The 13,220-nt window shown below is 41.5% G+C and overlaps 1 protein-coding gene across 2 annotated transcripts in view; it reads right to left on the minus strand.

Moving 5' to 3' along the window:
- The window catches only part of prim2 (DNA primase subunit 2), a 147,308-nt gene that overhangs the window by 48,953 nt on the left and 85,135 nt on the right, over window positions 1–13,220 (minus strand). For both annotated transcript variants that reach the window (XM_084320995.1, XM_084320994.1), the window contains exons 9-10: window positions 8,945–9,017; window positions 6,311–6,496 (exon numbers count right to left, since the gene is read on the minus strand). In XM_084320995.1, coding sequence (XP_084177121.1) covers window positions 6,311–6,496; window positions 8,945–9,017 — 259 coding nt within the window. The remainder of the gene's footprint in view (window positions 1–6,310; window positions 6,497–8,944; window positions 9,018–13,220) is intronic.

Raw genomic sequence — 13,220 nt, forward strand, 5'->3', positions numbered from 1 at the left:
TCATATTCTCCCTAGCTCCTGTCCAAAATAACTAATCCTAGGGGGGGGGGGGGGGGGGGGGCAAACATTCCACCACCCGTACAATAACAAATCCCTAAGCGGTGCAGAGCATGAACAAAAAAGTGAGCATCATCGAGATGATCATTATCGGTTCAGAAAGCAGACCTGCCCCGGGGCGGTACCACCACTACGCAACGAGCGGTGCAGGAAGCAGACCCGCCCCACGGCTACACCGCCACCACAACACGCGCGGAAGAGTGCTGCTACCAGTCGACACTCATCTGACTGAATAGGCTCGCCGCCCGCGGAAAGCAGAAGCGATGGATAGATCAAGTTGATTTCTCCCCGCAGCCTTACATTACGTGCCTCTTCCTCGGGGGGGGGGGTGTCTCTCTCTCTCTCTCTCTGCAGCCTTACATTATGTGCCTCTTCCCTCGGGGGGCCTCTCTCTCTTTTCGGCAGCGCTGCCTCCCATCTTTTCTCCCTCTCTCTCTCTCTCTCCACGCCCGCCCGCATACTAACGAAGCGTCTTTTGTGTGCGACCTGCGGCGCTCCCGACAACAACACATCACCATGAGAGGCAGGCCTGAGATCTGCTCCGCACCGGGGGGGGGGGAGAGGGAGAGGGAGAGAGAGAGAGAGGGAGAGGGAGAGAGAGGGAGAGAGAGAGAGAGAGAGAGAGAGAGAGAGAGGGGGAGAGAGAGAGTGACGGCAGCCCTCGAGATGGGACAGTTTGAAGGGGAGCGTTGCACGGCTGGCGGACTGTCCGCCTTGAGCAGGGATACAAAGGGAATAAAGGGAAACCACAACGGGAAGAGGGATGAGAGCAGAGCGGATGGACATCCTCCTTGTTAAGCTGTGTAAGCCATATTTTTCTGAAAATTCACCTAAAAGTACATATCCAAGTAAATGGAAGATTGCTCCACTTCTACAAGGTCCATTTGAATGTTCTTGGTATCTAGGGACATCTATGGACCTCAGGGAATGTATTCCCAGTGTCACAAATATTGTGTCTGTTACTATGCTTGAGTAAATTGTAATGAACCAAAGGAGAATAAATATCAATTACATTTTTTTTGGCGGTGAATAACACCATGCTAACATTGACCAGATGTGAAAGACTGAGCTCATTCAGCACCTTCTTTTTTTTTATCCACTTTTTCTCCTTATTCTTCTATTTTTTCTGCCATCCCAATTTCGTATCGCCAATTCTCCCCTTCAATTCTCCCCTCCCCTGTCTTGAACGTTGCTAGACTATGCCTCCCACTGGTCGGCTGTAGTGAGGATAGAAGCCTTGCATCACGTGTCCCCTCCGGTACACGAGGAGGCAGCCTGTCGCATCTTTTCACCAGACAGCGCAGACTCTCAGTGGCGAGGAGTAACGCGTGGGAGGCTCACGCTGCCCCCGATACTTCCCGTCTCTGCTGTACAGGCGTCACCCAACCGACCTGTAGGAGTCGCTGTGCACAACGTCCAATCCCCACCCATCGACTTTCCACCCGCTACCTCTGTCAATTGAGATAGTATGACGACTGGCCAAAGCCGCAGGCAATGCTGACTCGGGGAGTCGAGACCGGAGTCTCTTGCATTGGTGACGAGCGCAAACTCCGCTACGCCACCCAGCCGCCCATTCAGCACCTTCTTGAGATCAAGTGTACTAAAAATCTAAGCAAATAAATAAAGGGCAGATGATTTACAGGTTTTTTTTGTAGATACAGTACTGAATTTTGCCATTTGGACACATGCAATTTGAAATATGAATATAGAATATCAGGCCTATAAATTACCTTATTATGGCCAAGTCATACATCTATGGATCGGGCCATGTCTCCTCTTTCAATCTGGATTTAGTACCACCAGGCGCCCATAACAGGGCAGCAAATGCTCCGACATTTTTCATCAGATTGAGACGCGTTTTTTTCCTAGACGTTCACAGAAGGTAAAGAAACAAACCAGGTTCTATTTTATGGCAATAACGTTCAGGTTTGTTCGACCCGTGAGACATAATTATGGAAATAAAAAATTATTTCAGGGCTGGTGTGAACTGGTAGTGGAGTTTTAGAAATTCGAAAGCCCATCGAAAGCCCTGGGTCTCTTCTTTCATAGGACTACAAACACGTCTGACTTCCTGATTTCCTTGCATCAATACCCACCGTTTTCCACCGGGATGCGCCGATATTTATAAACTAATATTTCGCTAATAACACTTAAAATCAATTGGTATTGAGTTTATTAGGATCCCCATTAGCTGTTGCATGACAACAACTAGTCTTCCTGGGTCCACACAAAACATAAAACATTACATTCGACAAGACTTTTACAACAGACGTATGGCTGAAAATATACACTTTGACTGCTGTTTTGACAGGGTTAGGGTCTTACGCAACATTAATTCATACAGCCTGTAGAGATGGATTTATGACGTGATGTCATTTTGGGTCCGGTACCGTAGCTATACTCGGCCAATAAAAGGGACTCTGCTTTTGAATAAAATTGTACGTTATTTGCATAATCAGGCACAGTTCTCTTTTGAAAATGTAATTAGGGCTGAGGCAAATAAAATAAAAATAACCATGTAATGGTTTCTGGACGTGGACAGAGAATCTTCAAACAACTTTCTACACCCCCCAACTCCTCAAGCACCCTGTCCACCTCGGCCTTCCCCCACACTACCGGCTTCTGAGGCCTCAAAACAGCACTTAAAACAGAACTGCTGCTACCAGCGTCAGCAACAACTAGGACACCCTGGGCCTCTGCTGTTCCAGAACTGTTATTCATAAATTATTCTATAAGAAGCAGAGGCCCTCGGAGAGAACAACCTTCCCAAATACAATAACTAGGGATGCTCGATATTGGCTTTTTTACCGATACCGATATACCGATATTGTCCAACTCTTCATTTCCGATACCAATATCAACCGATACAGATATATGCAGGGTCCCTCCCCCCCCCCCCCCCCCCCCCCCCCCAAAACTGAATTATTTCAGGTAATTAACATTACATATCTCTTGTCGTGGAATTAACACAACATTATGCATACTTTTGAGAATTAAAAAAAATCAGAATGTGTTCTTACTTGCCTGGTTAAATAAAGGTTAAATAAATTGTTAAAATTATTTTAATTTTAATTTTTTTTTAACAGATACCGATAATTTCCGATATCATATTTGAATGCCAATATCGGACATCCCTAACAATAACCAGTGTCCAGACAAAGATTAGAGAAGCAGGTCACAGTAAAGTCTTCCAATCATACACATTTCATTCACATTCCCTGTAAGCCAGGTATCTCAGGCCCTGCTCCAATTACAATACGTGGAGGGGTGGTCAGACCATAGCTTACGTTGTCAATACATGTTTAGAAAGCCACCAGAGAGAGAGGCTGGTGATCAATTGAAGATTTCAATAGTATTATTCAGACCTGAATTTGGTGAGGTTAGTCGAATTTGCTCACGCACAGTATACCCAAGTGACATGTGTATAACGGAGTATAGAGAGAAGGCTCTATAGCAGAGGTCCCCAACCATCGGGTCACGGACCGGTACCTGGCCGTGGATCATTTGGTACTGGCCCGCAAAGAAAGAATAAAGTTGTTTAAAAGGAAATGTCTTTTATTTTCATTCGTCTTCCAGGTATTTTACTTTGAAAAATTGCCACTTCTGCCCTGCCTCACTCTTTTTCGCACAGTGGTTGAGAGTGAGACATGGTTATAATCAGGTTTTTATGCACCCGAGTCTCTCGTACATTACGCTGAGCTATGGTAACTTCCGCGCACTGTAAGCCTCTTTTATGTCATCACTAGGCCAATGAGAATGAGTCTTCAGAAATAGCGGCATTATACACGAGACCAAATAAGAAATAGGAATCGGACACATACAGTAGTTAGGGTTGGATTACAGCTGAGCTCAACAGACTCGTGTCTCCGTTGTATAGGTCCACAAGAATGTATGTCATTCCCTGCATGAACACACATCAGAATACAGGGCCAACACAGTAAATAACAGTTGATTGTACACACTTGTTTAAGTCATTTACAATATGGAATTATAGATAGATAGATATGGTAGAATTTATAGATACTTTTATGGATAGTCTTATTAGCAAAACACCTGCTAAATCCTGACGGCACCTACCCGGGCCCCTACCAGTGAATGCCTCTCACCTGCAAAAGGTGTTAGGTGGGGGAGGGGTTAAGTGGCAAAGGCCAGTGGGTATTTGTAGTTCTGCATGCATCTTAACTCATTGGACGCCGACAACGCTTATATACGCGTTTGTCCGACAACCGTTGAACGCCAAACCACGTATATATACACGTTATTTGATTGTAATTTCTTTTATTCGATATTTCCATTCATTATCCATCCAGGGAGCCTGGTGTTATCATTGGGAATGGGTCTGAGATCGCAAAAGTCCAATACCGACGCCTGGTAGGTTGCGGCCGGTATTGCACATCCTTTGAAACTCTGTGTATTGGGGTGTGCGTCGATCAGGGTTCGAAATTAACGGGGGCTCGGGGCAAAATGCCCTTGAAAATGGACAAAATGCCCCCGAATATCAGTTAAGGGGGGCAGAAAATGCCCCCGACAGTTTACTAATTATATATATAATTATATATATGATCTACAGTGCGAGCATTTCCCTTGTATTTGGCCCTAATAATATGTGTGTGTGCGCCACCCGGAAAAATCATTTACTCGAGACGAGTGACGATTACAAAACAGCTCCGCTGTTATAATAGTCCTACATTACACAAGGCGCATAAACGTCCAATCACAGTAGCGCCCGAAAACAAAGTCACGGTACCGGCTTAGGCAAGTTATACATTCAGAATCAGACAACGCAAAAAAAATCAGCCAGCCATGAAGCCCATTCATTTTTATTTTGAGCAAAAGAGAGACGAGGAGAAAGAGAGGAATCCGGCTGACATGGCTTTTGAAGTGATATTCGCACGTGTTTTTGCGGGTCCAGTCCCCACGGTATGTTGACAGAATTCGCAAAACACCTTATCGACTGAAGCATAAAAGTCATTAGGATACTGCTCTGCTCTGAATTTAGGGCTTAGTGGGGAATTTCTTCCGACGTTAACGTTAACGACGCACCGAAGCAGCTAGACCATTTCTCAGTGTTGTGTGTAACACGCAGCGGTCCCCGCCTCCTCCCTCCTTGCAACAAACGTTCCACCCAAAAACGGAATTTCTATTTCATGAATGAATGAATGAATGAATGAATGAAAACTTTATTTAACAGATTGCAGAATGGGTACAATACAGTACGGCTCAATACATACAATTGTTAAGGGGATGCAGACCTGAGAAAGACGTTTGTCTTGTTTCCATCAGGGTCATAATGAATTAAATAATTGTATAAAGAATTTTCAATGTTCTGTCATCTAATAATATATTCCATTACCTTTCCTATCTGTATCAAAGTCAAAATGTTGGTATCATAACAACACTACAACATACAAAAGCAGCTTGACAACCGATATCCTTTGCGTTTGATTGATTGAAAACTTTATTAACAGATTGCAGAATGGGTACAATACAGTACAGCTCAATACACACAAGTTAAGGGGATGCAGACCAGAGAAAGACTTTCGTCTTGTTTACATCAGGGTCCCCCATTTTCAATTCATAGTGTGCACACGCACAGTATAATAATGCATGAGATAAATAGTTAATAAACTCTGTGTTACTTGAACAATTTTCACTGTGCTCCTAAATTTCTTTGTGTGCTCCTAAATTTTTATTTAGATTTTATTTATTAACATTTTATTTAGGAGCACATGTGCTCCTTGGGAAAAAGGTTAGCGTAGAGCCCTATATATGGAGACATTAACATTACATTATCAAACATAGGGACGAAGACTGTAAAAAAAAGTGTCAACAATGTTTTATAATCCTTATGTTAATTTTCATCATAAAAATTCAGTGCCCCCGAAATACAAAAAAAAGCCCCCGAAAATCAATTAAGGGGGGCAAAAAAAGCCCTTGAAAAAAAATGTTAATTTCTAACCCTGGCGTCGATTATATAGGTCCGGGCGGACTTTTCCTTGTCGGGCATGACGAGCGGTTATAACGCATGGATTGATAAGAATCAAACACTCCCGATTCATGTTCTTTGGTGGATTATGTTGGCGACACGATCGACATCAATACTTGGAATGGCGATCAGATACAGACTTTGTAGATTGAAGACGTAAGATTGAAAAGTATCCGCCCGATGTGTACAAGTGACGGCTCATTTTGTAGGTAAGAACGTGTACTTTGATATAAACAAAAAGAGAACGCTTCACGGTGCCAACGTTACCTTGTCTGCGTCCACTTTGCCCTTGGTGAACTCCGACCTCCAGAACTGCAGCGCCTGGTCCAGGGTGAGGCCGATGCCCTTGAGGAAGAGGCCGTACTGCATGCGTCCACCGTGGCGCAGGTGGTGGCTCTCTCTCAGGGCCTGGTGGAGCTGCCTCATGCACAGGGCAAAGGACTTCCCAGAGAGCTGGAGGAAGGCGAAAATACAGCGGGTGAGAATCAGGGGTAGGTCGGCCAGAACGATATTGGAAAACGTTTATTTTGTTGTTGTTGTTGCCGTTCGCAATATTGTATATGAGAATATACAAGTTAAGGAATTAAACCACAGCGCTTGTGTGCAGATTCAGTGGCATTCATCTCTCATCAAGAGTATATGATTTGATTTGATATTTTTTATTTTCGTGTCTTACATACAGATGTATGCCCAGCCCATATGGGCTTACAAGACACATAACAATAAGTATATAATAATATACTTTACCAATTACTTAACAAATGACATAGACCAAGATGGCCATAAAAAAAATACAAGAAAATACAATAAAACGTAATATAACACTAGCTGTACTCAATGTAAATAAACAGAAAAACAAGGTGAATTCAAATACAATTATATAGGATACAGTGTGTTTTGTCTCAGGTGCCATGCCTTCTCCAAGTATAAGTAGTAAATACAAGCCTTGCATGTTTGGTTTTTACTTTCTAAGCGATAGAAAATGTTTTTTGTAGGACTGACCTACCGGTACTTAAGACCATAAATTGCACCGTGTCTTCCATGATGACACTACTGCATGCGCTCACGTTGCCGTGACGATATTGATAAGACCATAGTCACCTCAGGCCTAATGGGGGGTGGCGGCCCACAGGGAGAGCACAGCGCTGCCGTTTACAAATACACAATCTGTTTAGTAACGATCAGGATAGGATATGCTGCATCTGCGTACTGTAGTTATTGCTCGAGGCTGTGAATGTGTGAGCGAATGCGAGGCATAAACTATATAGCTCTTTTATCCAAAGTGCTTTACAAGTGCAGTCCATTTAGCGCCAATTTACCATGATTAGTTAAACCTTCTCCACACAAGTGATAAGAACATAATACCATAAAAGAAGCGGAAGCGGAATAAGAGGAAGAGAAGAGGGAGAAGAAAAGAAAATGAAGATGAAGAAGAGAATGTAGACGAAAAAGAGGATGAAGAACAAGATCTAATTTCCATTCAGTGCCATGTTTTCAAAATGCTCAAAACATGGCTACAGATTGGAGTCCTGCTCCTCAAGTCTCGCTGCGCCTCCGCGTCCGTTTGAATATCAACATTAGAATTAGGGATGTGCGATATTATCGGGCGATATCGGCAGTAAAATGTGATATCGGAAAATATTGGTATCGGTTTTCAATTTTTTTTTTTACATTTCTATAACCTTTATTTACAAAAGGCAAGCAAGTAAGAACAAATTCTGATTTTATTTATTGTCAAAAGTATGCATAATGTTGTGTTAATTCCACAACAAGAGATATGTAATGTTAATTACCTGAAATTATTCCATTTTTTGGGGGGGGAAACCCTGCATATATCGGTAGATATCGGTATCGGAAATTAAGAGTTGGACAATATCGGTATATCGGTATCGGTAAAAAAGCCAATATCGAGCATCCCTAGTTTTGACTTTAATGTGTGACTATGGACAGGAATATATTAAAAAAAATGTAATATTTTTATTAATTTATTATTGTTTTGGGGAGGGAAAGCTGATCCTAGACCAGAGGGGTAAGTTCTCCCTGCAGAGCCAATTACAATGTGACGAAGAAATGAACACACTGAGCTAGATCCATAGTCCCCCAGAGAGACAACTACACAGTGCAAGGATAATTCAGAGTGAATTCTTATGTAGCCATTTTCAGGGGCGACAGTGGCTCGGGAGGTAGAGCAGTCGTCTGGCAATCAGGAGGTTCCCGGTTCGATTCCCGCTCCTCCCGGGCAGCGTGTCGATGTGTTCTTGAGCAAGATACTTAACCCCCTAATTGCTCCCGATGAGCAGGTTGGCACCTTGCATGGTTGCCTCCGCCGTCGGTGTGTGAACGTGTGAGTGAATGTGTGAGTGAATGTGTGAGTGAATGGGTAAAATGTGAGTAACAAATTGTAAAGCGCTTTGGATAAAAGCGCTATATAAAAAAGGCAGCCATTTACCATTTACCTGTGTGTAGTGGGAACAGTTTCATCAAATCTCATCAAATTACTATACCTCATTTTGTTCAGAGGGATGATGACTTTCCGGTCAATTTAATCTTACAAGTAAGCAGAAACATTTGCACGACAGCAGACATGAAAATACCTAGGTTTTGCAGATTTGGCGGAACTTCCTGGGGAAACAACCTTGCCTGCCGGAAGAGGAATGAACTGAACATAATAGGCTACATATCTATCCTCCCTCTTTTTGTGCACATAAAAATGTAAGGAAACATTAATTACAACATTTTAAGACATTGGACTTTTGACCTTTTTAACGTTAACCTCTTAAGGTCACACCCAGTTTAAGTGCTCTGTGCAACGACAATTGGTAGAAAGTGAGGAGAAGAAAATACTTTCTGTCCCGGGCTTCCAAGATAAAACAAGATGACATCTGCAAACTGTGAACTCACCGGATCAATTTGTTCCAAGGAGATTTTGCCAATACTCTTCTGGATGCTGTAATCTTGTCCCACATAGGCGTGGCTGGAAGAGAGAATATTAAACACATTTATAGAGTGAATATAGAAGGCATACATTGGGGTGGCAGTGGCCGGAAGGTCAGAGATGAGAGGGGTTGTGAGTTGTGACTAGGGCTGGGCGATTAATCGATTTTATCGATTAATTCGAATGAATGATTTATGGCGATTTTGAAAAATTAAAATCGATTAAAAAAAAGATTTTTAATTTTTCTTTTCATGAGTCACCTTTTATTTAACAAAAAGTGATGTTTGTTGAAAGTTAGATTTGCACTTTATTAATCCAATAAGGAAATTCATTCTTGTTTGGTGATCAAGAGGCACCTTTTATTTGTTTTAAGTGAAGTTTGGTGAAAAAGCAAGTTATTGCACTATTAATCCCAATAGGGACATTCATTTCGGTTTGATCAAGAGTAACCTTTTATATATATTATTATTATTATTATTATTATTATTATTATTTATTTATTTATTTATTTATTTATTTATTTATTTATAAGTGAAGATTGGTGAAAGTTAGGTTTGCACTTCAATCCCAATAGGGAAATTAATCTTGGTTTGATTTTTTTTGTGTCAAATAAGTTAGCTAGTTTTCAAGAGAGAAAAAATAGATTAAAATCGTAAATCGGATTTAAAAAAAAAATCAGAGATTTTATTTTTAGGCCATATCGCCCAGCGATTGATAGTCAGAGATGTAACTGTAAGGTTCGCCGGTTCCAATCTCTGGACCCACTGGGGAAATATTGGTTGAGGAAATAAATGAGTAAACTCTACCCTCCCTCAATTACTGCCACCATCTAAGGTGTTCTTGAAACTTCAAACTCAACACCAAGCTCAAAATCTTCAACTCCAACGTCAAATCCGTACTGCTATATGGCTCCGAAACCTGGAAAACCACCACTAACATCATAAATAAACTGCAGACCTCTGGAACCCACGAGGCAAGCGAGGCAGAGGAAGACCCAAAAACACCTGGAGGAAGAGACACTGAGCAGGAACTCAAGAGACGAGGGGACTGACGTGGAAACAGCTGGAGAGGATGGCTCAAGACAGACAGGGGTGGAAACATTTCATCAATGGCCTATGTTCCAAAAGGAATAAAAGGCCTAAGTAAAGTAAAAGTAAGGTGTTCTTGAGCGAGGCACTTCTCCAGTGGAGCGGCTCGGTGGCCAACAAAACAAGACGGCACTAGCTCCCGGTGGTGAATGTGTGTAGCAGTGTGTGGAGGGTGAAAACCTTTACACAGTAAATAGTTAAATAAAAAAAATAGTATGTAATTTACTGGAACCCCATTACATGCTGGAGCAGAGCAGACAGACCTTCATTGCCAATACATTCCACTTTCAGGGTCAGGTCAAGTCTATAGCCGGCACACAGAGGGGGAAAAACAACTCTGAAAACATTTCTCCTCAGCAAATCCACTGAATAGACCGATGGAGGAGTTAGCGAGAGATGAAAGACCGGAGGAACACTCCCGGCGCTGTTGCCATGTCCACCAGAGCACGAGAGCAGGAGGTTGGTAAATTTCCCAAGACTCAACAGAGTCAAATAAGCCGTCTCTGCCTTTGTAAAGAAACTTGAAACTTGTTGGTGGATGTGAACGCAGCTTTCGACATAGGTGGCTGAAATTGTTATGGACTTTAAAATTGGGCCGGCCAATCAATCATTGGATCGCTCATCTACCAGAAATGCAGTGCTTTCAAGCTCTGCTAAAACCATTCAATCTTTTATGGAAGAGTTTTCACTTTCAGATCCTTGGCGTTTTCAAAACCCATCTAGCAGAGCATACTCATTCTTCTCTCATGTTCATCACACCTTCACTCGTATTGATTATTTCTTGATCGACAATCTGCTCATCTCATCAGTACTATCTTGCTCATATGATACTATCGTCATATCGGACCACTCTCCAGTTCTAATGGAACTGCAAATTAGGGGATGTGATAACACCCGACCACCCTGGCGACTGAATACTAGTTTGTTATCGAACGAAGATTTTGTTACTTTTATTTCCAAGCAGATAGATTTTTTTTATTATATCTGTCCTGTATGGCTTGATTTCCTCACTGCGTCCTACCTCATTAGAAAAGATCAGGAGGACCTGGGTGAGGACATCACAGAAGACCTGTGGGAGGATATTCTACACCGGGTCCACTCCTCTTCAATTTGTGCCAGGCACGGACTGATCCAATGTAAAATTGTTCACCGTTCACACTTTACTAAAGTCAGGCTAGCCAAGATCTATGGCAACATTGATCCCACCTGTGACCGATGCCACCGTGCCCCTGCTACACATAGTCACATGTTTTGGTCCTGCCCTTCCCTACTGTACATAACTTTTGGTCTGAAATATTTGAAACCATCTCAAATAGTATTGAGATCCCAATCAGCCCGACTGCCATAACTGCTTGCTTTGGTGTCTCTATCTCCCCTACTACCCTGTCTCTGCCACGATATAAAGCTGACCTGGTGGCATTTGTCACTCTCCTGGCTAGACGTCTCATTTTACTGCATTGGAAGTCACCCACTCCTCCATCTCACTCTATGTGGCTCAGGGATATTTTGCACTTCCTTAAGATGGAGAAAATAAGGTGTGTCATAAGGGGTTCTACAGCTAGAATTTATAAAACATTGGGTCGTTTCTTTACTTATGTTGGCGAACAAGGTTCAATCGACCCCCCCATAAATAATGCTCACTCCTAGCCTAGCACTGTCCAGTCGATTTACCTATCTACATGTGCAAATGCAACCTGATGTCTACCTTCTCACAAAAAGTGTTCCATTCCTCTATTCCTGCTTGTCCTGAGTGTACATATCTGTTTAATTGACTGTATGTCCAAAACAATATCTATATTTATTTTGTGGTGTACTCGCTTTAGTCTATATATTCAACAGACCTATACTTTGACTACTTATACATAGCTTTGTGCAATAGGTATATTGTTTATCCAACAGACTTATATTTTGACTAATTATACATAGCTTTGTGCAATATGTATATTGTCTACATTCAACAGACCTATATTTTGACTACTTATATGTAGATATGTGCAATACGTCTGGCATATATGTGTACAATTTGACCTTGGGCTCATCTCATATTGCAACGAAAAAACTTCAATAAACAAAGTTTTGAAAAAAAAAAAAAAAAAAATTGGGCCGGCCTGATTCTGAAAAGGGATTCCTCGACATTTTGAATTGTGGTTATTATCACAACACGTGTGGAAGGTTTCTCTATAGACTAGACCAGGGGTTCCCAAACTTTTCAGGCCAGGGCCCAGAAAATAAGGCGTCAGAGAGCCGCGGCCCAATGCACATCGTCAGGCTTTTTTTTCTTTATTTTTTTTGCCAGGCGACCGATCTTTTAAGCCAAATATCACTTCAATCCTATTAAGTTACTTCAAGTTAGTTATTCATTTATATGTGCTATTTATGAGACGGCTAACTTGTTGCAAAATAATAATGATAATAATAATAGCCTCATTAAAATACTATTGTTGCTTCGGTTGTTTTCAGCATTTTATGTGCATAATCTGTTATTTAGTTTGAAATGTTCGTTGAAATAAGTAGATTTTTAGTTTTTGTTTATTTATTAAGTTAATATAAAACCATATAGTCACATTTTAGAATACAACTAGAAACACTGTCCTGGCCTGCTTCTAAGTTCAGTGGCCTGACAAAAAAAAATAAAAATAAATTTAAATTTAAATTTCTTTTGGAAATCATCTCGCGGCCCTCCCGTGGCTGCTCGCGGCCCACCTTTGGGTCGCGACCCCGACTTTGGGAACCACTGGACTAGAGGACAAAAAAAACATCCATACTGAGATATATCGTTGTACTTCCTCTTGAGACACATTATCGATACACTGGTGGCAACTATCAATATATTTTTTTCATTTTACTGCAATAAGAATGATTGGAATGAGGTGAACAGATTGAAAACGTTATCTTATTAGATAAAAACAGATGATGTATATGGTAAATATATACTTATATAGCAGATGCTAATAATTAATATGAATAATAATCAAGTCACGGTTAGTGTGTTAAAGAGGCACTATGCAATTGGTTGAACATTGTTTCATGTACAATTGGCCAGTTTGTGATGCACACTAATGTTTCCATGCCAATTCTGTGAAAAATATATAATATCCACTTATTGCCTTTTTATGGGTATTTGTTCGTCTTCAGTTACACAAATATTGTGATG

Source organism: Notolepis coatsorum (assembly GCF_963971535.1).
Source record: "Notolepis coatsorum genome assembly, chromosome: 9".
Lineage (NCBI taxonomy): Eukaryota > Metazoa > Chordata > Actinopteri > Aulopiformes > Paralepididae > Notolepis > Notolepis coatsorum.